Consider the following 25,413-nt stretch of genomic DNA (forward strand, 5'->3'; position numbering starts at 1 on the left):
AACAGGTCACAGTTGCCTGCTTGGAAGTGACACTCACCTCCAAAGAACTTTGGCACGATAAATAACTTTTAGCTTAATAAATTTTATTTTCATAATAAATTAAAATGTTTGAAAGCATTATTTGACACTTGAAAATTATGGCATCAGTTATAAAATGGATGTTAAAATTGTATGATCAGTTTGATCATAATAACACTTAAGCTTTTCCTTCTGTGTAGAACTTCCCATCCACTCGATTAACCTGTTCCGGGTTTGAACCTTTCTTGGTTTAAGTGCCTCCGTTTTGAAAAGCCCCTGACGTCACGGCAGCTCTGCGAACTTGGCCCACCTTTAAGCGAGTGTGAGTTCCTCTTTATTGTGTGGAGTGGGTCAAGCTAATTAATTTCGAGGGGGCTCAATTAGCGCTTGCTCCCATTCAACCCGAGATGAAGTTGACTGCTGGTGCATCCCCCTGAGGCCGAGATTCGGGTTTTGGGTGCGGAGATTGGTATTGGGAAGCTACCTGCGCAGAATGTTCGTGAATGAATATCTTTGCCGTGATTTAGCGCTCTCTGTAATGTCTGCCGTGTGAGCTCAAGCTCGACTCGGCCGTGTGTGAGTGTGGAATTTCGAGTTTTTGGACTTTGCACCAGTGGCTAGCCATGAACCGACGTCGCCGAGCTGGCCGCCAACACAGTCCGAGCCCCCGCCAATCCCCGCGGGATCGTGAGCGTTGTTTGCGCTTCGCTATTCATCTATTGCGGCTCACAGATGGGCCGTGGCTGGGCGTGTGGACAGGGCTCTAATTATTTAGCAACGTGACGCACCTGCCGACAGCATAATGCGGAATTCTCGGGCCCCGATTTGGCTCCAGAACAGAACAGCAGCCATATCGGAAAGCCATCGATCGGCGGCCATAACGAGACCAGCATCCGCGAATGGAAGCAGGAAGTCGGTTACTGGGGGAGGCGGCGACGACCCTAACGGAAAATAAATTAAGCGCTATTAGCTAATCCAGTCGCAGTTCGATTCGGTTCCAGGCAAGATCTTTCAGCTTCCGTCTGCCTACGTCAATCTGGGGTCAAACGGAAGTGTTTATCAACGTTTTCGGCCCTCTCATTCCAATCTCTGTTGGATTTGGCCGGAGTGCAGTTATTAATTAATTTCTCGTTTCGATTTGCATGCCGAGTTATTTTCGGATCGCGGCAGCGGCACGTGATAAAATTTGATTCCGAGTTTGTTTCTAAAGCTGCTGCGATTAGTTCAGCTCAATGCTGAAGAACAGCAGCTTCAGCCTTGGGTACTCGGACCTTGGGCAGTACCGAAACGCTTGACCAGTTACAAACGGCCCAAGCTGCTGACTCACGCCGACTCCGACTTTCTTTAGTCGCTGCTGGCTTATGCTAATTCCGGGAGACTGGAACTGGAAACCCGGGGAGACTTGAGACGATTCTTCTGCTCGACCGCTCAAGGTTCAGATGCTGCCATACCGGGCGGGGTCAATAAACGAAATCGAAACAAAGCAGCAAAGCCAGAGTATCGATCTTCGCTGAGTTATGACACTTCCGTCTATCTCCGCCACTGTCCGGGGTTAAGGCGAGCGGATAGCCAACAACAAGCGGAAGCTGCAAGCGGGCTAGAACCGTAAACAAGTTTTGCCTCACAGCAGCCGAAATCTCAGCCAATCCACCAGGCCAAAACAAATGCTCGAAAAATAAAGCGAAACTTTAAGTGAGACTAGCGCAGCTTGGCATCGGTTTTGGCCACCCCACCATTAGCCCCTTTTGCGATGCGGAAGCCTTAGCAGGCGCTAATTGATTGCCCGAGACAAGAAGAAGTAGAATTCCTAAAAATCCCCCAGAATCACAGCCAATTGGGCCAGGAGGAAGACCCTGAAAACCACTCAAGTGGAGTCTGCCGATAAGCACGAATCAAGTTCATGGCTTCCATTAGACTGCTCGCAATTCTCGTCACCACGTTGATAAGGCCATGTCCAAGAGCACAGCCAAAATAGAAACTGAAATAAACACTAACTAGCCGTCGAGTGGCCGCGGCGGAAAGCACAATTAACTTGGCCCAGATACATACTTACCAGAATGGCCTGACATTCTAAAAGCAGATTACACATCGCAGTTCACCGAAGCATAATCGGAATTCAGATTGAGACCGATAGAGAGCATACACTGTTACGTCGCATGTTGTTTGCAAGTAAAGCGCCCTACGGCAAGTGTTTGTATGGCTCTTGATTCCGGGCACGGGTCCAAGAACTCGAGAGCCCAATTTCCCTGGTCCTCCCCCGCCCTGAACTTGAGCAAAAAGTAGATATGGCCATGAGTCAGTCGCATGATCGATAGCTGTTCGCGGTCATCGGCTATGAATCGGTCGGGCGGGGAACTATTTGGTAATTGGAGGAATGCTTTGCCTTAAGCACTTTATCAATGCGTCGATAAGGTTGCCTCATATGCTTCACCTAAAATTGGTTCGAGGGAAAGTTTTTCCTTCTCCCCGTGTTACGTTTAATCAATATCACCAGAGGAATATAACCAGTGACTCTCAAGATATGGCACGCGTCTGCTCTTATTAATACAAGTGGAAGTAGATTAGATAGGGGAGTTTCCGACTTGGATTAAAAATCCCAGATTTGCAGCATGATATAACCTTGAAAGAAAATTTGGATAGAATAGTTGCCTAGTTATATTTTGCAATTCTGTAAAAATAAATATTTGTGTAGGCAAATCATTGTTTGCCTCAAGGATAAGATAAAGAGATTGATTCAATTATATTAAATTAATGTCAAATACGTATATAATGCACATATATCCATCCAAATAAGAAAGAGGACCGAATCAATTCTTTGTTTGCATGTAGGATAGGATCAAGGAGAGTTTCCGTTTGGAAGGGGCGGGAATAACACAATTTATCTAAATAGCGGGAGCCAAGATAAGATATAATCCATTTGTTATACGTATTTTCAAGTACACTTTTATATTAAAAACGATAAGTCAAATATCTGACATGTAAAATTATAAAAAGGGGCAAATCAATAGAACACCTAACATGCACTTTGCCAAAAAGAGTCAAGTTACCGGGTATTCACTGTAATCTATATAGCGCTTTACAATGGCCATTGCCACCTTTCAACCGTTCGACTCTACCGATCCAACCGGCCTTTGTACCCATCACACGAGCCACAACTCAAAAAATAGCTCCGTTGGCACTTTCTTTATCGTTGCCAAGCCCCAAATAAAGGGGCAGAGAAGGGGTGACCACAACGAGAAAGAAGAAACAAGCAGGTGGAATATGTTTTCTAAGTAAAATTTATTTATTGTGTATAAATAATTCTCTTTTAGCTCTCGCACAAGCGCTTTAAACGTTAATAATTTACAGTTTGCTCTGCGCACTTCGATGCCAAACCAACGACATGCAGGCGGGTGACTTTTGGTGGGATCTGGGAAGACTTTCCCAATCCACTTCTTTTTAATCCCCTGGATATCGCTGGTCGGCTGCGAAGTGGAAATCAAATGAAACTTAACGGCACAAATAGTTGGCTTAAACAATTACAATAACAATTGTGGAATATATAAATTTGCATACAGGCTAAAAGTGAAGCAAGCCGTCTTCGCTCGCTGCCGCTCCCACTTCACTTGTGTTCGTATTCGTAAATTAGTTAGAAATTAGATTTCTTGTACTTGTTGAACATTGTTTTCTTTAGTGTTGTATCTGCAGTTCCCATAGCTATATATCCAATACATATACGAAAATTAAATTGCAAAGATTAAGGGATATATGGGTTGGGGCCACAGCTGCGCAATGGATAACACATTTGACTTGGCCACAGTGGGGCCCCAACGGATACAGAAGGAATGATCGAAATTGATTTGATTGGCTTCTGTGTTGTTTTTAATTTCATTTCCCCTTAAAACCCATAAGAGAGATACAACGAAGATGTTACAATTTTTACAGTATAATTTTTGTTGATCTGTTGCTTTAGGCGCTGCTTTTTCCACTACTATTACTACCAGTTGTTATTTATCATCCTCAGTTATACATTTATACAATCCTCATGCACACATACGATCCTCATATGTCTTACTTAGCACCCCCTCTAGTTACATATACATATACATATTCATATACATAGATATAGGTATATAGATACAGTTATAGTTATAGTTAGTTAGAAAAAAACCTCACACTTGGCTCACTTGATACTAATGAGAGTAAAGACCCGCCCGCGACTATGGTATGAAGTTAACCCCGCCCAGCTCGAAAGGAAGTGAAATTGTAGGTGTAGGATTAGGAGGGTAGGAGAATATGGTCGAGAAGGCGTTCAGTTGGCCGTCCTAGACGGGCCCAATATCACTTTGGTATCTAGCGGTCAGGTAGTTGGCCGCCTCTGTCATTTGTTCCAGGCACTGGTACAGACCGTTCAGATGCCTCCGGCAGCGCTGGGCCAGCTCCGTGGCCTTGTCCCCGGAACCCTGCTTCGACTTGGCGACGTCTACGATGTCGCTGCCGTCGCTGCTCTGGGCGTTGTCGCTCTTGTTGCCATCCGACTCCAGGCCCGAATCGTTCTCCTGCGAGATGTCCGAGTCCGAGTCGCTCATGTTGCTTACCGAGTTGGTGGACATCATCGAGGCGGTAGAGGTACGGCGCACATGGCCCTTCACACTGCTCGAAGCGGTTGTGCTTGGGCTGCCGCTGGACTCAGTCTTGCTTTCGCTGGGATTGCAATTCGAAGCGGAATTGGAGGTAGCGTTGGGCTGCTGCTGGGGGTGCTGCTCGTCGTCTTCCTGGTTGGCGGTCCAGAGCAGATCCTTTTTCAGCGAGTTCAGCATGTTGTACAGATTGAACAGCTCGGAGGCGCTGAGAAAGTCTTGCACGTTCTTTGAGTGCGCCGCCCCCCGCTTGCCCTGAGCACTGGAGCTTTGTGTCAGTTGGTTTGCGGTCGAGTCCTTACCGGTGGCTGGGATGATGTCAGTGCTGTCGCCAATCTGCGAGATAACCAAGCAAAGAGGAGTGATAAGTACGGCCGCGTTTGAAAGGACTGGGATTCTAGGGGCTTGCTGTACCAACCTGTCGATCCATGAGCCTGCATGGCACCAGTATGGTGTCGTCCATAATGTTGACAGTCTTAACAAATTTCTCCATCACATTGACGATGCTGTCTTTGGAAAACTGCTGCTCATCGTGACGGGCGATGCGGCGCAGGCAGTTCCTGAAATAGCAGAACAATCGGAAGATGAGCTTGGGCCAGCAAACAGCAAACAAGCAGCAAACCAGTACAGCTTGTGCAGGGGAACCAGTTTGGACAATAGACAGCATGATTGGGGACCCTGCCACATCGCGCCAGACCGGACCAGCGGCTGCCCGTTCTACAGCGTCGTTAAGTCTGCCGCGATCAGACTTCCGCCACTCGAAGTCTTCTTTCTTTGAAGCTTTCGGCTTGGGCTGGGTGCGCCCCTCCACTGGCCAACGTGGCGTATGATAGATATGAATTGGATTCTATGCAAATCAGCGATTCGTTGGCGTTGTCGCAAATTCAATTTGTATAAAATAGAAAACCTGTTGGTGCTTTTGTACCTGACAGTGCTCGTGTGGCTCTTAAAACAAAGCCCAGACGGACGGACAGCAAGATTTCTATTTTGGTTTTTAAAGCCAATTTAACCCGTCCACGTGCTGGTTGGGAGGTGGACGGAGATGGGCGTGTGGAGGGCAAAGCCCCGACTCTGCTCACCAGATCCCAAGTAATGGTTATACAATCCTGGCTCGTCTCATTAACTTTAATTTCACGACCGCGTAACATCGTCGGGTCAAGCCCCATAAAGCGCGCTAGCCATTAACCCCCCGGGAACGGGAGCTTGTATCTGGTATCTGGAGCTGGAGTGGCCAAAGTCTAGGGCGGCGCGGCGCGGGTTATCGCTGCCAGACGGTTCCCAGACGGAGCTGGAGTTGCGTATCTCCCGTGCCTCCCATTTAATGCGACTAGATTGCCCAGCCCGGAATGTAGGCTGCCAGTGCGAGGCCGCGTGATCGTAGCTAGTTGACAGAACGAGCGCCGAGCGCACTGATAAATTTAGTTTTAGTGACTGCGCCATTTAAAGACCTCTACCCTACAGTTCCGCCCGCTCCCGCTGCCCTGGGGAAACAAACTTAGACAATCTAGATATCGATGGCTGAAGTGTAACGCGGGGCTATCAGGGGTGGGGGTGGCCACGCGAGTGCTGCGTGCTCCGAGCTGCGTTGACCGACATCGCCCCACTGGGGGCCAGAACCAGATCTAGATCTAGAAGCAGAGCCAGACAGGTGTCAATGTATTTTTCCTCTGGCACGGCTAGACGTCGTGGACGTCGGCGGAGGATTCCCAGCCACTCGGTGACTAATTAAGCTAATTGCGTTGGATTCCTATAATGGAAATCAGAAATCAGCGTAGGAATGCGAAAACAATTACCATCTTATCATCGCTTTTCGCTCGGACACTCTAGCATAATAGATTGCTTGATTGTTGTCTCATGAAATTCTAAATAATCACCTCAATTTAATTTCAATTATAGTTATTTATTCCCCCTGACCGCGACCCTGGCTTATTTGTATAGATGGTTCCAATCAAGCGCCGGTCAAGTGCTGGCCACGCGCCTGATGCCTTGACACACCAGTTCTTTTCCAGTAATCTCCTCCTACACCACTCCCAAGAACCCACAAACACCGGTTCGGGTAACACGCCACACGCTGCCAGCCAATTGGAGGCCTCGAGTCGTCAGCACACAGCTGACCGCTCCCTGGTCCCGACTCCCCGATCCACTCCCCGATCCCGGTGTGCGAATTGGGCTAAGCCCAGCCAGCGTCACGCGACATGCGCGAAACGCGGGTGAGAGAATGGGGCCCAGGGCAGGGCCAGGTGATGTACCGCATACAACGCCGAAATCAGGCGACTTTTTCATTGAGCGGCTGCTGAAGGGGTGTCTGGTGGGTGGGTGGTGCTGGCTGGCTTCATGTGGCAAGCAAATCGCCGCTCTTAAGGGTTCTCTTCGGTCCGAGAGTTTTCTCTTTGCTGCCGTGTGGCGTGATGTTGCCCAGAAACTGTACGATGGCCGGACCGAAAACAAGAGTCGCCTCCATCAGCTGAGCATGATGAATGAATCGCTGGCGATGCTCTGCTGCTGCTCTATGTTTTTGTGGTATTTCTCGTATTTGCAATGTTGGGCAATGGCATATACATACATAGGAATAAGCTGTCTTTGAACCGAATTGACCAACATTTGGTTTGCTTTGGCCGCGAGCTTCTGTGTTTGCGCTCCGACCTCCAGCATAATCGATATTTGATACGCCCGCAAATTAGATATTCTACCTACTAGGCGGCCGCAAGTGGCCATTCAAGGCGACACCTGCCTCAAAAAACGACACACTGCGAGGTGAATCAGAGAATTTCTTCGATTTAAGCGGCCCAAGGGGGCCGGATAGTGGCCAGATACTAGCCCTGGTGAGTAATGGTTTTTACCGATGGCTGGCGGGCTAGTGTCAGTTCGTAGATTGAACCGAAGGGAAGGTGCTATAGCTATTTAGATAATGCCTTATCGCTCATCCAAAAGCTGGGCCTCTGATTTGCCTCTGTTGGCTCACTCGAAACATTTAGGCAAACAAACATGGAAAAAACGCCAACATATTTCTGTATAGGTGCACAATATATAGCCGATTGTGTCATATTAGCGGACGGCGCGGGCTTGGTTTTTTTCTTTCGTGTTTGAATTGGCCGTCCCCCGTCCCTCCGTCCAACGAAAAATCGTACGATAAATTTCTTGTATCTCGTTTTGCGCTTTGTCGGTGCAAACGAAAGAGAAAACGGACGCGGGGTGCGGTTGGTTCGGATTCAATTTGGGAGTGAGTCTACACAAAAGAGAGCGCGCGGTTCAGGGGCGGATCGGGGGGATCAATTTAGCATCACTTGGGGAAAATTAAACTTAATCGCTTAAAATAGCGGACTCGGACTCACCGACTGGTCTCCAGCTTGGTGAGGTCTGTGTATCCACTCATGATGGCTCTGTTTCTCCGATGGTGATGTACTGCTGACCCGCTGGCACAAGTACAATTGATATGAGAAATTTTCTTTTCTTTCGGCCGCACCAACACTCGCGCACTTTCACTCGCGTTCGGAATGTTCCTGGCTGGGATTACGAAATCTCCACAGGTGATTTGGATGGTTGGTTGAGTTGGCTTCGGCTTCGGCTTCAACTGCAGTTGTATTGCAAGTTAGTTAGTTTGGATTGGAGTAGCTGCTGCCCCGGTGGAACTGCTCTGACTAGTGCGCCGCCTCCAAGAAGTCGCGTCTGTTTTATGCCAAAAATTTGCATGCACGCACCGAGTTTCGATAAGACCACGACTTTGGCCGTCGATCTTTTCCGATCCAATTAAAATATGTAGGAATTCTAAGCAGTCTGCACGCGCACCGCCGATTCGATTTAATTTTATTCGATTGCGACGAACACACCGTAGCCAACGAAGAGATTTTCCAAAAATTACAGAGAGGAGAGCATTACGAGTTGCTTATATAGGGTGTGGGCCGAGCCAGGGCTGGATAACCTTCGATAGGACTATCGAGTACGCGCTCGTGGAGACAGTCGATGTTTTAACAGCTGTTGCGTTAAATATATAAAAAACCGATTTCCAACACTAATCGGAAAAGATACAAAACGCAACCCTGAAAGCGTCAGTTGAATTTAACGCTTTTGCTGTACTGTTGTATATTGAGTATTACTGTTTAACTTTGCCAAAAAAAAAATGGACGAATCGCCGAACGAAGCCCAGACCCAGCACCCGCTTCACATGGAGCTGATCAACTACGCAGTAGAATCATGCAGATTGTTTTATATACAACACGTTTCCGCCTGGCAGGAATGGACGACGACAAACGAGTCCTTCCAAGATCTCTCTGCCTACGAAGTGCGTCACATGTTCCTCGCAGATGTTCTACCCCAATTGGACACTTATGAACCGTCGGAGACCGTTAAGCGGCGTTTGAAACTATTCGATCTGCTCCCATCATTCCGACGCGTTGCTCAAGGCTATCGGTACACTCCAGATCCCAAAATGGCCGCCCGATTCGCTCTGCAACGAGGAGTGGATTACATCCTGACCAGCGATATTGAGAAATGCAAGGTATCTATCAAGTTGTTAACTTATTAGATAAAAAAATAAGTTTACCAAAAAATACATTGGTAAACATACATATGTAAATTTGTGATACAGCGGTTCTGTCACCCGCAACGATATGTTCGGCTGTAGATCACTCACATAATGAAAACAAACTGAAATAGAATCAATGCTCAACACTTTTCAAGCTAATCCAGCTTAATATAAAAATTCAATTATTAAATATTTACTATATATAAAATTGGTTAAATTATTTGAAAAATGTCACTGTTCAATGTCTTATATATTTTTGATTATTTTATAGGACAACAAAAAAATGTCCCACACCGTCCTTCTAGACGACGAAGGGGCGGAGCCCAAGACTTGTGTTGGATACCAAAGCAAATTAAGTGAAGAAGTGGCCGTTTTCTTGACGGTCATGTTATCTTCTGATACGGAGCTTGTCAATGAAGAAATGTTAGATGTGGCTGAGATCCATCGCCGTTTGCGAATTGCCAAGCAGAACTTCGAGGACAAGGCCATACTTACACCGTTTCGTCCAGATGCTGATGAACTAATAAACAACGTAGGAGCCTTCAGAACGTACAAAAGTAAATTATGTCGTGTAATAAGTAATTGTAAGAACATTGGGAAACATAAGAAGTGAAGTATATTTTAGTTCGACAGTTTTAAAAATCCCTTTGATTACTTGCGGTTTTATATATGATTGAGTTTTCCCCGAAACTATAAAGTATTGAAAAATATTTAAAGGTTTATATTAAATGAAAAACAAATGTAACTTTCTTATAAGGTTTTTAAGAATAATTTAAGTTATGTTGAAATCTCTTTTACTTTATTTTTGTCACATACATTTCGTCAGTTATGTAACATTTGAAAAGAGTGGTTTTTCCATTGAATGTCCTTTTTCATTAATGTTTTATTCACTTTATTAAATTTGCGTACTAAGTCAGAAGTAAGACTTAATAATATGTTTAAGTTTACCTCTAAAATGTGTTTATATTATGTTAAGGTTTAATACTTTCAAACTCATTTTGTTACATTATTTACTGTAACGTACATTTCGTTCAATTACAATTCATTTTCGTCTTATATGATATGATCGTCATTTGAAAAAAGTAACTCAATTGTGAATATTACCCATTATTTTTACAATTAAAATATGTTAAGAAAACCTCTTTCATTAATAATTTTTGATTCACTTTAAGGCTGTTCAAAAAAATTAAATCTATGCGATTTTTAATTCCTAAAAAGGAACACAATTTTAGTTGTCGCTTGCTGAGGGTTTTATAATTTCAGTCAAAAAGTTTAAACGGATGATAAATCCTAAATTTTTATACCCTTTTTATTTATGAAAACGATTATATATGGTATGCGTATATGTTGAGGAGGTATAAAGCTATGAGGCCTGCAGTTCTAATTGGTAAGGAAACTCCATGTATACTTTGGGCAAATGACTGAGCAGGTTGTGCCATTAAGAGTCGAGTTCATTTTTAATCTTCCAAAAAAAAAGTTATAACGTAGTTAGTTGCAGCCTGACGTTCCTTTTCGGGAATTTGTTTAAGGAAATGACTGACATTTAAAATTTATGTTTCGATTTCGACTTGGTAAACGGTCGTTTTTATGGTTAAAAAAAAATATCCATTTTGTATCGAAAAAATCAAACGATTAGAGAATAAATGTTTGTTTTAAATAGGCCTGCCAAGCTTTAGAAAGATAGGTTCAATAGTTTTCAAGTTATTTTGGTCATCTAATTCAAAAATTAAATTTTGAGAAAAACGCGTTTAAAGTTGTTCAGATCGTCTTTCAAGGCTCATATATGAAAATTTAGAGACGTGTTGTTACGTAATTCAAAATATGAAAAGACGTAACATTTTAAGTTAATTTCTTCATTAGCTTGATTGCATATCCGTAAAAGGACCTAAATGAAACAGCTGGAATTTTGTTGTGTTTTCAGGGGTTAGGGATCGCCTCCCAGTACGTTGTTTAAGGTTAAGGTCAATCGACACTTGCCTAACCCGGTCTTTTCGCCCCCAGGCGAATGCCAGATAGGAAGTCAACAGTGTACTCCAGGTCCAGGCCGCCGGGTGTTGTATTTCAGCTGGTACACAAACAAAAATGTAAGATAACATATTTTGTGCAGGCCATCACAAAATCCAATTCCAATAGATGAGCTCGGAATTGAAGGGCAGGGTCGCCTTTAAGGTGAGCAAAAAAAGCAGATTTTTGCTTGGCCTGGTGAGGTTCGTTGATCTTTGAATAAACTAAATATTTGATTCAAATTCCCTCACGAAGTCTTGCCACAGATTACGGCCAATAAGGAGCGAGAGCGTTTCACGTTTGTACAAAATCATTTAGGCCAAACTAAAGTTGTTTTATTCAGATGACAAACAGTACTATCAATACGGGGAACCTCGACTAGCGAGGCCGGACTGCTTAGTGACCCGCGGTGGCGGCCTTGGCGGCGATCTCGTCCTCCTTGGCGTGCAGAGCGATGAGCTCCTGCTTCTTGGTGGCGATACGCTCCTCGCGGCGCTTGCGGGCCTCGCGCACCTTCTGTCGGCGAGCCTCGGCCTGGTCAGCCAACATCTTGCTGCGCTGCTTCTCGGCCTTCTTCTTGTGGATGTACTCCATGAGGACGCGCTTGTTCTTGAACACGTTACCCTTGCACTTCATGTACAGGTCGTGGTACAGGTGCCTGTCAATCTTCTTGCTGTCGCGGTACTTCTTCAGCAGGCGGCGCAGGACGCGCTGGCGCTGCATCCACACCAGCTTGGTGGGCATGCGGGCGTTCGCCGTACCCTTGCGCTTTCCGAATCCGCAGTGGCGGCCCTTGCGGCGTGCCTCGGTGTTCTTGCGCACACGGTAGCGGGAGTGGACCACGACGGGCTTCTTGATGATAAGACCATCCTTGATCAGCTTGCGGATGTTCTGACCTGTAATGGAGATGTAGATTCGAGAGTTAGTACACCGTCTTCGTTATCTGGGCTTGCTTCTACTTACGCGAGTTTGTGTTGGCGATCTCGTTGATCTCATTGGGGTCCAACCAGACCTTTTTCTTGCCGCATCGCAGTACGGAGGCTGCGAGCCTCTTTTGGAGCTTTAGAGAACTGTAATTGAGGGGTACTTGTTAGTCGGTCCATTCGAAACCAGCGTGTTGCGATATGCGCATGTGTGTGTGTGTGTGTGGGTGAGCGGCGCACGTTTAGTTATTTCACAATTGTCGCGGAAAACTGAATTGCACCCGGGCGCCGGGGCAGCCACAATGCCACACCCCCGCCCCATCACACTTTGCACACAATTTGGCACCGCGAATGCGACATTTCGCTCATATTTACAAACTCAATTCTACCTCATGCTGTCGACCCTTGCTCGTCGTGGCTGGGAAAGAAAGAAAAATTTGACAGCCGGAAGTCAGCACCATTTTCTAGAGGTGGTGTGTTATCGATGCATCGATAGCAAGGTGGAAGGTCTGGCAACGTCTGCTGATTAACTAGTTTGAACAGAGTGGCAAGACTAATTTTAAAATAACTTGAATAATATTGGAATATACATTTCACGGTTTGTGTTTCCACTTTTAAGATCATGTTCAACTGATAGCATTTTATATAATGGAAATATTATGTTTCTACAAATCCATTAAACAGGCGTGGATATTTCAAAGGTCCTGCTGTGGTCACACTGAACTGCTGTGCAATAACAAAATATTTTTCGATTGCACCTGCTAAAAGTGCAATTTTTGAGATGCAGCACACGCTTAGACGCTGCTTGGGCTTGGCCCGGTCCTCCCTGACGCGTCTGCAGCCCAGGGCCATAAGTGCCGTCTCCAGAACACAGGAAACGGGCGCCATCTCGAACCCCACACAGCCGGCCAGGCGGTCGTACGCTTCGCTGCCGCAGGAGCAGGACAAGAAGGAGCAGGAGGCCCGGGAAAGCCCAAACCGACTGCCTCGCCTCATGGACTTCCCCGAGATCGTGTGGCCCTCGGCGCTAAACACCCTCAAGAACTGGATCACCATCCAGTTCATCATCCGCCCCTACTTCGACAGCGAGTTCCAGCTGAAGGACTTTATATACGGCGCCAAGCAAGCCCTGCAGGTGAGTCGGATTCCAAATATCATAGACTTATCTAACGTAATCTCTGCAGGTGGTGTCTTCAAGACTGATGGGCGGCGACCTGGACTCGCTGGACAAACTAGTCTCGCCCGAAGCGATCGCGGAGCTGCGGCCTGTGATCCAGAAGCTGTCCATGGCCCAGCGAAGACAGCTGGAGATCAAGGAGAGCGACATCTACCTCAGCTTCCCCTACCAGGTGGGCATTATGTTCGACGAGGCCAACGACAAGCTGCAGAAGCGCTTCGTGGAGATCACCATGGTGTTCCACGTGATGCGCGGCCTGTCCGAGATGCGGGAGCGCGGCGAGGAGATTCCCTGGAACATGGGGTAAGTTTCGGTTTCTGGTTTCTGAAGATACTTCTTGCTGACTCCACTTCATTGCAGGACGCTACCCGAGTACCAGGACAAGGTGTTCATCTGCAACTACCGCTTCGTGAAGGAATTCACTGCCGGACAACACTCGGATTGGACCATCAATGTGGCCAACCAGTTCCGGGCCATCGACCTGATCAATGAGACAAAATAACACCTGCTCATAGGCTCCCATCAGCCGCCTCAGTTCGCCGCCACCTAGCCGATCTTAGTCACCACCCTCGTTGGAATAAAAGTTTCGTTTGCCGCATTTAGGTATAAAAAACTAAAATCTTTACTGTGGATCTCTGATTTAAATTAGGTTCATGTGAAATGAGTGCGTGTAGCTGTGGAGATGCAGAAAGCTTAATTGCCCGCGTGCTTTGCCCTGTAGATTCCCTTCGCGTCGTACTTGTCCAGCAGCAGCTTCCACTCGGCGGGCTTGTTGGTGCGCAGGAAGTTGATCACCTTCTGCGAGTTGCGGCGCTGGGTTTCGGTGCACTTAGAGCAGTCGGACTGCAGGGCGTCGGGCAGCAGGCGCTTCAACTCGCGACCCTCCGGCGTGCACGGACCCTTCTCCATCAGACACTTGAGGTAGTTGTTCAGTACCCGGTTGTTGCCCAGAACATCGTCCACGTTCACGTTGTCGAACTTGTTGGTGTACTGCTTCTCAGGAGCAGCGGCGGCCAGACCAGCGACCACGCAAAACACGATGGCTAGCGAGGCTTTCATGTTGATGGATATGCTGCAAGGACAGGCGGGAGTTTTGGGTTAGCAAAGGTAAGCAAACAAAACAAACACACAGGTGCCTTAGAAGTGGTACATCTGTTTGCCGGCGATCACCTAATTAGAAGGCGTCGCCCAGTCTCAGCATTTCTAACTTTTAGACGCATGCCGAGAGAATCATCCGAGACGATCGCTGCGCTGCCCACTTTTTTCATGCATTATTTATGGCCCTTGGCATATATATCGCATATGCATACTAATTGGCGATCGTTTGGTTTCAATATTTTATAAAGAAGATTTCACAATTTCACGACCACGTCGCCTTAGTCGCTTTCGACTTCTATACGGCTAATATTCAAATCCGTGCAGCTCAGTGGTCAGTTGCTCTGGTTTATGCAATAGGCTGATTCGAATTCAGCAGCACGATTTTTCTTTTTTCCTTCGGTCCGATCCCGGTCAACACGGCTAAACACGGCAAAATAGCTTACTCACTTCTCTTCCGGAGGTTTTTGGTGGCCTGGGTGAAGTTGTGGTGCGGACGAAGGCGCAGTTTGGATTGCGAGTAGTTAGCCTGTTGGCCTGGCTTTTATACCAGGAGCTTTAACGGCTCCTACACTGAGCGCAATTGACAGCTCTCTGGCTGCTGGAGCTTTTGCAGGCGGGGAGGCGGCGGTGCTTTTGGCCCGAGTCGCGGCACAGTGTAGACCAAAAGCTGACAAACCGAACCGGATTTTTGATGTCTGACTTAAGGTTTTTTCAGCTGAATTTCGGCAAGTCGTCCGAGAGCCCGCCAAGCGGTTCAAAGGGTGGAATGGAATGGGAGTTTAATCACAGATTTATCTCTCACACCCCGATCGTTGTTTACCCATTCACGTACGAAATTCGTAGGAAAAGCACTGACGTACGTGAAAATTGAAATTTACATGTTGATTTTGGCAGGCGGTCTTTGTTGCTCCGAGAGTCGCAGCTGCCGCTTGGAGCTCGTGTTCGGTTTCCAACTCTTTCCCGACTTAACGAGCGCATTTGGTAGTGCTAACGTTGTTGCCGCTGTGTTGTAATCACTTTTATGCATTTCCATTTCCCTTTTAATTATCTTTGGCGTCATGAATCGCACGCACCAGTCTAGACCTAACCAGATTTCGAAAGCTCTTTGGGCGTGTGTGATTGGGTTTTGTTTTGGCGCAGCCCGATCGATTCCAACTGGTCTGGTCCGATCGATTGGGATTTACCCTGACAGGTGGACATTTCGGACGTCTCGCCGTGACTGGTGGTTTTGGGCCGGCCCCGGCGGTCGTCCGCACTTGCGAATGAGCTCGCTAATGGAGCCCAGTTCAAGCTGATAATTCTAGTCTGGTGGGGCCAACAGTAATTGGCCATAAAGCCAAAATACACTTTATACCCTCGTACAATTATGAGCGTTTTTACGACTCTGACGCGGGCGATTCTACTGACGATCTGCTGGCTCGGGGATCAGCTCCACTCGGCCTGGGCTAGGGAGGTCAATAAATCACCCGCGTTGACCCTCCACCTGTGGCATAACTCTCGTGCCAATTATACAAACAACTTTCGGCTTGTCCGCGGTGATTAACATTTAAATTGGGGCATCCTTAGCCCCGAGCTCTGGGGTATCGATTTATGCAAATCGAGAGCGGTTGTAAAGGAAAAAAACTCCCTGGCGGGTTAGGCGGTCGAGGGGTCCAAGGGGCCGGCGGTGGCTTACCTTGAAGTCAGGCAGGGCATCAGCTTCGCAGTCAGGGAAGATCATGAAGCTTGTGCAAAAGTTCGGGTTCAGGAAGGAGGAGTAAACAAGGCGAAACAAAAGTAAACAAACCGCAAAATCCACAACAACGGCGGCGGTGGGGCTGAAGAAATACTAACAATAAAAAAGTAAATGCACAGATTGAACAAAACGCAAAATAAATCTTCGGCTCGGTACATGTCCAAGTTTTCAGTGTCACGCCGCACGGCGCAAGAGGCGGGGCGAATCAAACAGAGAGCCGCGACCTCAAACCGCCGTATCATGAAGGGAGGCAGTGGGGCAGCGGGTGGAGGATCTGGGCCTGCTCGTCTGGATGGCGGACAGATAAGGTGAAATGAGGCACATTCAATTTTCCTCACGATCGTATATTACGTAACGGCGAACTACTGATAATGCATCGGCAGCGACACCTCTAGCCTAACTCTAAATATTGTACATATATATATCGTATATATACACGGGTCCAGTCTGAGAAGTAAACCAGGGCTCTGGAAACTACTTAACCACAACCAGTGAGGAAGCGTTCGCCTGGAACGTGGTCTCCAGCCCGGTGACCGTGCTCAAGTCGCCACAGCATCCCCTGCGAAAGAGATCCTTGTAGCCGATGCCGCCGCAGGCTACTCGGATCGCCTTTAAGACGCTCCACAAGGCCACAACCAGGAAGAGCGCCATGCAGTACGGCTGCATGTGGGGCACCACGTTCACGTTGATCCACATCAGGGCGGTAACGAAACCGGGCAGCTGGCCCATTTCCTGAAATAGTTTCAAGATTTAGCTTTTCCACATGCCCTTTTAAGTGCACCAGGACGCTACTGCTACTTACGAACTCATACCAAAAGCTGGGAATCATCATGTTGCTAAACCTCCTTAATCGGTAACTATACCCATTGAGATCGGGAATGGGAATGTTGGACTGGAAGCGGTACTTCTCCGTAACCGGAATGCCCGTTACCGGCTCCAGCAGAATGTAGGGCTCGTGGTCCTCGGCATTGGGCGTGTATCCCTCGAAGTGCTCGCTCCAGTTGTAGCTGCTCCCGTAGAAGTGTGGCATCGAGAACGCAGAGGGGGCCTGATCTGTGGGGCAGACAAAATTTGGGGATTACTACTTACTAGAATAAGGCCCTTGCCTATGAGCCATGTTTACTGGCAAGAGGCCACTACTACGTACTTATCACACACTGGGATACGTCGAACATCCCGTCGTGCAACTTGATCCCGTAGCTGGTGCTCAGGCATGCCGGTGGCGTCTGGTTGGCCTTGAGCAGCGTATAGCGGAAGGTGTCGAGTCCGTTGAAGCGCTCCTGGCGCTGGTAGGTAAGCGGTAGTACGCGGCAGGACTCGATGGCCACTATGTCCAGCGGTGTGTTCGGCTGGACAAAGGGCGGGAAGAGGGAGTTGTCCAGGGCGCCGGTCACATTGTACGGACACTGGTCGGAGTATAAGCGGTGTGTGTGCGGAAGCTGCTCCCGAATGATGACCTCGTCGTTAAGCGTTTCGATCCGGAAGAAGTTTTCGATGCCACGTTCCGGGCCAATGTTCACCGTGTAGACCTCCTCCTTCTCCTTGAGGGCCTGTGCGGAGGGATTAGTGAGGATCGAAGAGGGTGAATAGTTGCCAAAACACTTACGTTGTGCAGCACTGCAACATTGGGCTTTATCTTGGAGACGTTGGAAAGCGCATTCAGCAAAGGTCGTGTGAACTCCCACAGGAAGTAGTAGACGGTATCAGTGATAAACATATTCTCCATCAAAAAGATCGCTCCGAAACCTATTTCCGAATACGGCGCCGTTGCCTTCAATTTCGATGCTGTGCCCAACATCACGTTATTGGTGGACGTTATTGTCCAGTTGAGGACGTCGGGGGAGACGCTCTCCTCCGGGAGGAACTCCACTACGCGGTACCGGTGCTTGCGGTATTTAACGTTAGTCGCGTTCCTTTCCAGAATGTCGTTAAACCCCACGATTCTGTATGTAATGGGTCCGATCTCCTGCACCTTTAGCCGTTTGTCGCGGCCGCTCTTGAACTCCTCGGCATTGGTCACGTTGAAGACATAGTTCTTCAGTTTGCCGAACGGCGAGTTTATCCAGCTGTCCATGGTGGGCATCTCCTGGCGGAAGCGTACGTGCTCCCTAGCAACTAGGATGGGGTATTTAACGCCAAGGGACACCACAAACAGGTAGACATTCAGTGACGCAAGGATCAGGCAGAGCGTTACTTTTACCCATTGAACGGACTTCATTTCGGGGCTAAGGATGGCTTGCCCGGAAAGCGGAGAGGAGAGTGATTCGCGACCGATCGGGACAAAACACGCGATTAGTTTGACTCGAATCTAAGCGCTTTCGGCAATTGCTTTGCAATCACTTATCGCCTTCCAGCCTCCGCCCATCTGATCCTCTTGTTTGAACGAAATGAAAACAAAGCTTATAAAACTAAATAGCAGAAAGGCTATCGGAGATGCCCCGGGAGCTGATTCCACTTACGATTCCCGTATGCCGACGCCGACTTTGGGGAATAACAGTGATAACGACGGATCTCTGACCCGAGCATAGCAATTACCATTACCCATAGTCAGATTGGCCTCGGGTCTCCGTCCTGCTGCACTGCCTGTCTGAATTTTACCTCCCGCCGGACAGACCCAGTTCCCCAAGTAGTATGTGCCTCTACCTCTGCTGACCTTGACGGGCAGCAGGTGTGGATGGCCTGCATCTGAACAGGCGACCCTGTCCTGGGGATCCGGCAAAGGTGGCCTTATCAGGCACAGACAGAGCAGTCTGCTCTTATCAGTGCCGCGGGCAGTCAAACGTGCAACGAAACAAATGACTCGCCATTAAAGTCTGGCTTCAGCTGGTCTGTCTGATCTTGCCCAAGCTTGAAATCGAGTATTAGTAGACAACGCAGTGCCTATGCTACAAAATCCGGTCTGACCCATTTGTCCGGCTAATGATTCCAGGGGAATATAAATATAAATTTATATAAATATAAATTTTTATGTCGTTTTAATTAATGCCTTATACACTTAATCTCTTACAAAACTATTATTGTTTGTGACATCTGATAACCCTAAAAAAAAAAGGTATATACATATATTCTGGTTCTACACCCGTTTGCCCGACAGTTTCTATGAAAGTTTTAAAGATAAAAGTCGGAACGTCCGGATCAGACTATATAATATAGCTGCCGTAGAAGCGATAACACAGAAAGCAATAGCTGATAATGGAAAGATCTCAAAGCTGATCGGAAAAAATTTAGAAAATCAAAATAACTCATATATACATATAGCATCAACAAAACGAAAAATTCTATTTGTTTCTATTTCATAAAATCGAACAATTAAATATAAAAATGCGTACAAATTGAAAGAATCTTACTTTTCTTTAGCTGCAAGAGTATATAAACAGCGGCTGGCCGAAGTTTGTTTTATTTCTTGGTTGTGTTCTTAATTTTTGTATTCGTTTTTTAATCCAAGCTATAACTTTACCTACTTGATTTACTTGATTTTTATATCAGCGCAAATTTGAACGAATATTATAATCATAATGAAATAATTTCGTTTTCCTTGGCCCACCACCTTTAAGATTGCATACTTTTGGGATCGTGCTGAAATCAACTAATTTACTGAAATCGAAATACCTATACATTGCAGGACTAGAGGAACTTATAAAATAGGTTACACATACATAGGTTGCCACATTCTAGGTATAAGGAGAGGGGAAGTTTTCTTCAGTAAGTTTATGTATGCCTACAGTTCGAAAAATATTTATTATATTTTATATGCTTATGTACATTACTGCATTTTTTTGATTTTTTGTTGTTTGTTTATAAATAAATGGTTATAATCTTTGTTATGTAATATCTAAGGACCAACATTGCTTTTTGGTGTTTGCAAAAAACAAGTAAGCCTGAATGGTGGGTTTTCTTTATCAAAACCCTGCGAAACTGTAGTCAAGTGTTGGAAAAAAGCCACTTTTATTTCGGTTTTTTGATGAAAACCCTGGGAAATAATTGTCACATGATGGAATGCCATACCTCACTGAATTAGTTATAAAATTTCCCATCGGGTGCCATTCACAGCTAAAAATTTTCAAATCAGTCGATTTTTGGCAAATATTAATGATGTCAAAAATGACAAAATCCGGAGATCCGGAAAAAGCCACTTTTATTTCGGTTTTTTGATCAAAACCCTGGGAAATAATTGTCAGATGTTGGAATGCCATATCTCACTGAATTCGTCATAAAATTTCCAGTCGGGTGGCATTCACAGCTAAAAATTTTCAAATCAGTCGATTTTTGGCAAATATTAATGATCCGGAGATCCGGAAAAACCCTCTTTTATTTCGGTTTTTTGATCAAAACCCTGGGAAATAATTGTCAGATGTTGGAATGCCATATCTCACTGAATTCGTCATAAAATTTCCAGTCGGGTGGCATTCACAGCTAAAAATTTTCAAATCAGTCGATTTTTGGCAAATATTAATGATGTAACCCCTTATCAAAAATGCCAAAATCCGGAGATCCGGAAAAAGCCACTTTTATTTCGGTTTTTTGATGAAAACCCTGGGAAATAATTGTCACATGATGGAATGCCATACCTCACAGAATTCGTTATAAAATTTCCCATCGGGTGCCATTCACAGCTAAAAATTTTCAAATCAGTCGATTTTTGGCAAATATTAATGATGTAACCCCTTATCAAAAATGCCAAAATCCGGAGATCCGGAAAAAGCCACTTTTATTTCGGTTTTTTGATGAAAACCCTGGGAAATAATTGTCACATGATGGAATGCCATACCTCACTGAATTCGTTATAAAATTTCCCATCGGGTGCCATTCACAGCTAAAAATTTTCAAATCAGTCGATTTTTGGCAAATATTAATGATGTAACCCCTTATCAAAAATGCCAAAATCCGGAGATCCGGAAAAAGCCACTTTTATTTCGGTTTTTTGATGAAAACCCTGGGAAATAATTGTCACATGATGGAATGCCATACCTCACTGAATTCGTTATAAAATTTCCCATCGGGTGCCATTCACAGCTAAAAATTTTCAAATCAGTCGATTTTTGGCAAATATTAATGATGTCAAAAATGACAAAATCCGGAGATCCGGAAAAAGCCACTTTTATTTCGGTTTTTTGATCAAAACCCTGGGAAATAATTGTCAGATGTTGGAATGCCATATCTCACTGAATTCGTCATAAAATTTCCAGTCGGGTGGCATTCACAGCTAAAAATTTTCAAATCAGTCGATTTTTGGCAAATATTAATGATGTAACCCCTTATCAAAAATGCCAAAATCTGGAGATCCGGAAAAACCCACTTTTATTTCGGTTTTTTGATCAAAACCCTGGGAAATAATTGTCACAAGATGGAATGCCATACCTCATTGAATTCGTTATAAAATTTCCAGTCGGGTGGCATTCACAGCTAAAAATTTTCAAATCAGTCGATTTTTGGCAAATATTAATGATATTTTATTTATCAAAAATGCCAAAAACCCGGGAATCCGGAAAAACCCACTTTTATTTCGGGTTTTTGATCAAAACCCTGGGAAATAATTGTCAGATGTTGGAATGCCATATCTCACTGAATTCGTCATAAAATTTCCAGTCGGGTGGCATTCACAGCTAAAAATTTTCAAATCAGTCGATTTTTGGCAAATATTAATGATCCGGAGATCCGGAAAAACCCTCTTTTATTTCGGTTTTTTGATCAAAACCCTGGGAAATAATTGTCAGATGTTGGAATGCCATATCTCACTGAATTCGTCATAAAATTTCCAGTCGGGTGGCATTCACAGCTAAAAATTTTCAAATCAGTCGATTTTTGGCAAATATTAATGATGTAACCCCTTATCAAAAATGCCAAAATCCGGAGATCCGGAAAAAGCCACTTTTATTTCGGTTTTTTGATGAAAACCCTGGGAAATAATTGTCACATGATGGAATGCCATACCTCACTGAATTCGTTATAAAATTTCCCATCGGGTGCCATTCACAGCTAAAAATTTTCAAATCAGTCGATTTTTGGCAAATATTAATGATGTAACCCCTTATCAAAAATGCCAAAATCCGGAGATCCGGAAAAAGCCACTTTTATTTCGGTTTTTTGATGAAAACCCTGGGAAATAATTGTCACATGATGGAATGCCATACCTCACTGAATTCGTTATAAAATTTCCCATCGGGTGCCATTCACAGCTAAAAATTTTCAAATCAGTCGATTTTTGGCAAATATTAATGATGTCAAAAATGACAAAATCCGGAGATCCGGAAAAAGCCACTTTTATTTCGGTTTTTTGATCAAAACCCTGGGAAATAATTGTCAGATGTTGGAATGCCATATCTCACTGAATTCGTCATAAAATTTCCAGTCGGGTGGCATTCACAGCTAAAAATTTTCAAATCAGTCGATTTTTGGCAAATATTAATGATGTAACCCCTTATCAAAAATGCCAAAATCTGGAGATCCGGAAAAACCCACTTTTATTTCGGTTTTTTGATCAAAACCCTGGGAAATAATTGTCACAAGATGGAATGCCATACCTCATTGAATTCGTTATAAAATTTCCAGTCGGGTGGCGTTCACAGCTAAAAAATTTCAAATCAGTCGATATTTGGCAAATATTAATGATGAAAAAACCACTTTTATTTCGGTTTTTTGATCAAAACCCTGGGAAATAATTGTCAGATGATGGAATGCCATACCTCACTGAATTCGTTATAAAATTTCCCATCGGGTGCCATTCACAGCTAAAAATTTTCAAATCAGTCGATTTTTGGCAAATATTAATGATGTAACCCCTTATAAAAAATGCCAAAATCCGGAGATCCGGAAAAACCCTCTTTTATTTCGGTTTTTTGATCAAAACCCTGGGAAATAATTGTCAGATGTTGGAATGCCATACCTCACTGAATTCGTTATAAAATTTCCCATCGGGTGCCATTCACAGCTAAAAATTTTCAAATCAGTCGATTTTTGGCAAATATTAATGATGTAACCCCTTATAAAAAATGCCAAAATCCGGAGATCCGGAAAAACCCTCTTTTATTTCGGTTTTTTGATCAAAACCCTGGGAAATAATTGTCAGATGTTGGAATGCCATACCTCACTGAATTCGTTATAAAATTTCCCATCGGGTGCCATTCACAGCTAAAAATTTTCAAATCAGTCGATTTTTGGCAAATATTAATGATGTAACCCCTTATCAAAAATGCCAAAATCTGGAGATCCGGAAAAACCCACTTTTATTTCGGTTTTTTGATCAAAACCCTGGGAAATAATTGTCACATGATGGAATGCCATACCTCACTGAATTCGTTATAAAATTTCCCATCGGGTGCCATTCACAGCTAAAAATTTTCAAATCAGTCGATTTTTGGCAAATATTAATGATCCGGAGATCCGGAAAAACCCTCTTTTATTTCGGTTTTTTGATCAAAACCCTGGGAAATAATTGTCAGATGTTGGAATGCCATATCTCACTGAATTCGTCATAAAATTTCCAGTCGGGTGGCATTCACAGCTAAAAATTTTCAAATCAGTCGATTTTTGGCAAATATTAATGATCCGGAGATCCGGAAAAACCCTCTTTTATTTCGGTTTTTTGATCAAAACCCTGGGAAATAATTGTCAGATGTTGGAATGCCATATCTCACTGAATTCGTCATAAAATTTCCAGTCGGGTGGCATTCACAGCTAAAAATTTTCAAATCAGTCGATTTTTGGCAAATATTAATGATGTAACCCCTTATCAAAAATGCCAAAATCCGGAGATCCGGAAAAAGCCACTTTTATTTCGGTTTTTTGATGAAAACCCTGGGAAATAATTGTCACATGATGGAATGCCATACCTCACAGAATTCGTTATAAAATTTCCCATCGGGTGCCATTCACAGCTAAAAATTTTCAAATCAGTCGATTTTTGGCAAATATTAATGATGTAACCCCTTATCAAAAATGCCAAAATCCGGAGATCCGGAAAAAGCCACTTTTATTTCGGTTTTTTGATGAAAACCCTGGGAAATAATTGTCACATGATGGAATGCCATACCTCACTGAATTCGTTATAAAATTTCCCATCGGGTGCCATTCACAGCTAAAAATTTTCAAATCAGTCGATTTTTGGCAAATATTAATGATGTAACCCCTTATCAAAAATGCCAAAATCCGGAGATCCGGAAAAAGCCACTTTTATTTCGGTTTTTTGATGAAAACCCTGGGAAATAATTGTCACATGATGGAATGCCATACCTCACTGAATTCGTTATAAAATTTCCCATCGGGTGCCATTCACAGCTAAAAATTTTCAAATCAGTCGATTTTTGGCAAATATTAATGATGTCAAAAATGACAAAATCCAGAGATCCGGAAAAAGCCACTTTTATTTCGGTTTTTTGATCAAAACCCTGGGAAATAATTGTCAGATGTTGGAATGCCATATCTCACTGAATTCGTCATAAAATTTCCAGTCGGGTGGCATTCACAGCTAAAAATTTTCAAATCAGTCGATTTTTGGCAAATATTAATGATGTAACCCCTTATCAAAAATGCCAAAATCTGGAGATCCGGAAAAACCCACTTTTATTTCGGTTTTTTGATCAAAACCCTGGGAAATAATTGTCACAAGATGGAATGCCATACCTCATTGAATTCGTTATAAAATTTCCAGTCGGGTGGCATTCACAGCTAAAAATTTTCAAATCAGTCGATTTTTGGCAAATATTAATGATATTTTATTTATCAAAAATGCCAAAAACCCGGGAATCCGGAAAAACCCACTTTTATTTCGGTTTTTTGATCAAAACCCTGGGAAATAATTGTCAGATGTTGGAATGCCATATCTCACTGAATTCGTTATAAAATTTCCAGTCGGGTGGAATTCACAGCTAAAAATTTTCAAATCAGTCGATTTTTGGCAAATATTAATGATGATGATGGCATTCACAGCTAAAAAATTTCAAATCAGTCGATTTTTGGCAAATATTAAAAAATCATTGATCATTAATCAAAAATGCCAAAATCCGGAGATCCGGAAAAATAAACTTTTATTTCGGTTTTTTTTTTATCAAAACCGTTGGAAATAATGATCACTCGTTGGAATGTCATACCTCGTTGAAATCGTTATAAAATTTTCAATCGAGTGGCATTCACAGTTTAAAAAAATTAAGTATAGGCGATTTTTTGCAAAAACCAAAGGTTAACCCCTTATGAAAAATTCTAGAGCCTGCCAAAAAATTAATTTTTCCAAATCAACCTGGAATCTATAGTTTAGGGCTTAGCTGCACAAAATAGTAATTCTTTTGGATAATTCTATTGGATATTTTGGATAGTGGGAACGA

General features: G+C 44.3%; 6 protein-coding genes across 6 annotated transcripts; 2 read left to right on the plus strand and 4 right to left on the minus strand.

The window, feature by feature from the left end:
* Positions 1–3,278: 3,278 nt before the first annotated feature.
* On the minus strand, positions 3,279–8,483 carry LOC108046176 (dentin sialophosphoprotein). The gene is made up of 3 exons (XM_017125756.2): positions 7,970–8,483; positions 5,056–5,197; positions 3,279–4,973 (listed from the first exon to the last, which is right to left on the minus strand). Exons 1-3 carry the CDS (start codon positions 8,008–8,010, stop codon positions 4,323–4,325), a joined length of 834 nt encoding a protein of 277 aa, XP_016981245.1. The 5' UTR covers positions 8,011–8,483; the 3' UTR covers positions 3,279–4,322.
* A 109-nt stretch (positions 8,484–8,592) lies between these two features.
* On the plus strand, positions 8,593–11,341 carry LOC108046195. The gene is made up of 2 exons (XM_017125778.2): positions 8,593–9,132; positions 9,431–11,341. Exons 1-2 carry the CDS (start codon positions 8,755–8,757, stop codon positions 9,770–9,772), a joined length of 720 nt encoding a protein of 239 aa, XP_016981267.1. The 5' UTR covers positions 8,593–8,754; the 3' UTR covers positions 9,773–11,341.
* Positions 11,342–11,455: 114 nt separating this feature from the next.
* Positions 11,456–12,567, minus strand: LOC108046204 (60S ribosomal protein L19). Its single transcript, XM_017125790.1, has 3 exons — positions 12,476–12,567; positions 12,127–12,233; positions 11,456–12,059 (listed from the first exon to the last, which is right to left on the minus strand). Exons 1-3 carry the CDS (start codon positions 12,478–12,480, stop codon positions 11,560–11,562), a joined length of 612 nt encoding a protein of 203 aa, XP_016981279.1. The 5' UTR covers positions 12,481–12,567; the 3' UTR covers positions 11,456–11,559.
* Positions 12,568–12,596: 29 nt separating this feature from the next.
* On the plus strand, positions 12,597–13,812 carry LOC108046187 (m-AAA protease-interacting protein 1, mitochondrial). Its single transcript, XM_017125766.1, has 4 exons — positions 12,597–12,684; positions 12,771–13,221; positions 13,271–13,566; positions 13,624–13,812. Exons 2-4 carry the CDS (start codon positions 12,868–12,870, stop codon positions 13,763–13,765), a joined length of 792 nt encoding a protein of 263 aa, XP_016981255.1. The 5' UTR covers positions 12,597–12,684; positions 12,771–12,867; the 3' UTR covers positions 13,766–13,812.
* A 49-nt stretch (positions 13,813–13,861) lies between these two features.
* On the minus strand, positions 13,862–14,935 carry LOC108046215 (ejaculatory bulb-specific protein 3). Its single transcript, XM_017125801.1, has 2 exons — positions 14,809–14,935; positions 13,862–14,335 (listed from the first exon to the last, which is right to left on the minus strand). The coding sequence occupies exon 2, from the start codon at positions 14,320–14,322 to the stop codon at positions 13,957–13,959; it is 366 nt and encodes a 121-aa protein (XP_016981290.1). The 5' UTR covers positions 14,323–14,335; positions 14,809–14,935; the 3' UTR covers positions 13,862–13,956.
* A 1,484-nt stretch (positions 14,936–16,419) lies between these two features.
* On the minus strand, positions 16,420–18,558 carry LOC108046165 (scavenger receptor class B member 1). Its single transcript, XM_017125744.2, has 4 exons — positions 17,703–18,558; positions 17,244–17,646; positions 16,899–17,149; positions 16,420–16,828 (listed from the first exon to the last, which is right to left on the minus strand). Exons 1-4 carry the CDS (start codon positions 18,312–18,314, stop codon positions 16,571–16,573), a joined length of 1,524 nt encoding a protein of 507 aa, XP_016981233.1. The 5' UTR covers positions 18,315–18,558; the 3' UTR covers positions 16,420–16,570.
* Between the last annotated feature and the right edge of the window lie 6,855 nt (positions 18,559–25,413).

The sequence above is a fragment of the Drosophila rhopaloa genome, unplaced genomic scaffold (assembly GCF_018152115.1).
Source record: "Drosophila rhopaloa isolate 14029-0021.01 unplaced genomic scaffold, ASM1815211v1 contig_115, whole genome shotgun sequence".
Taxonomy (NCBI): Eukaryota; Metazoa; Arthropoda; class Insecta; order Diptera; family Drosophilidae; genus Drosophila; species Drosophila rhopaloa.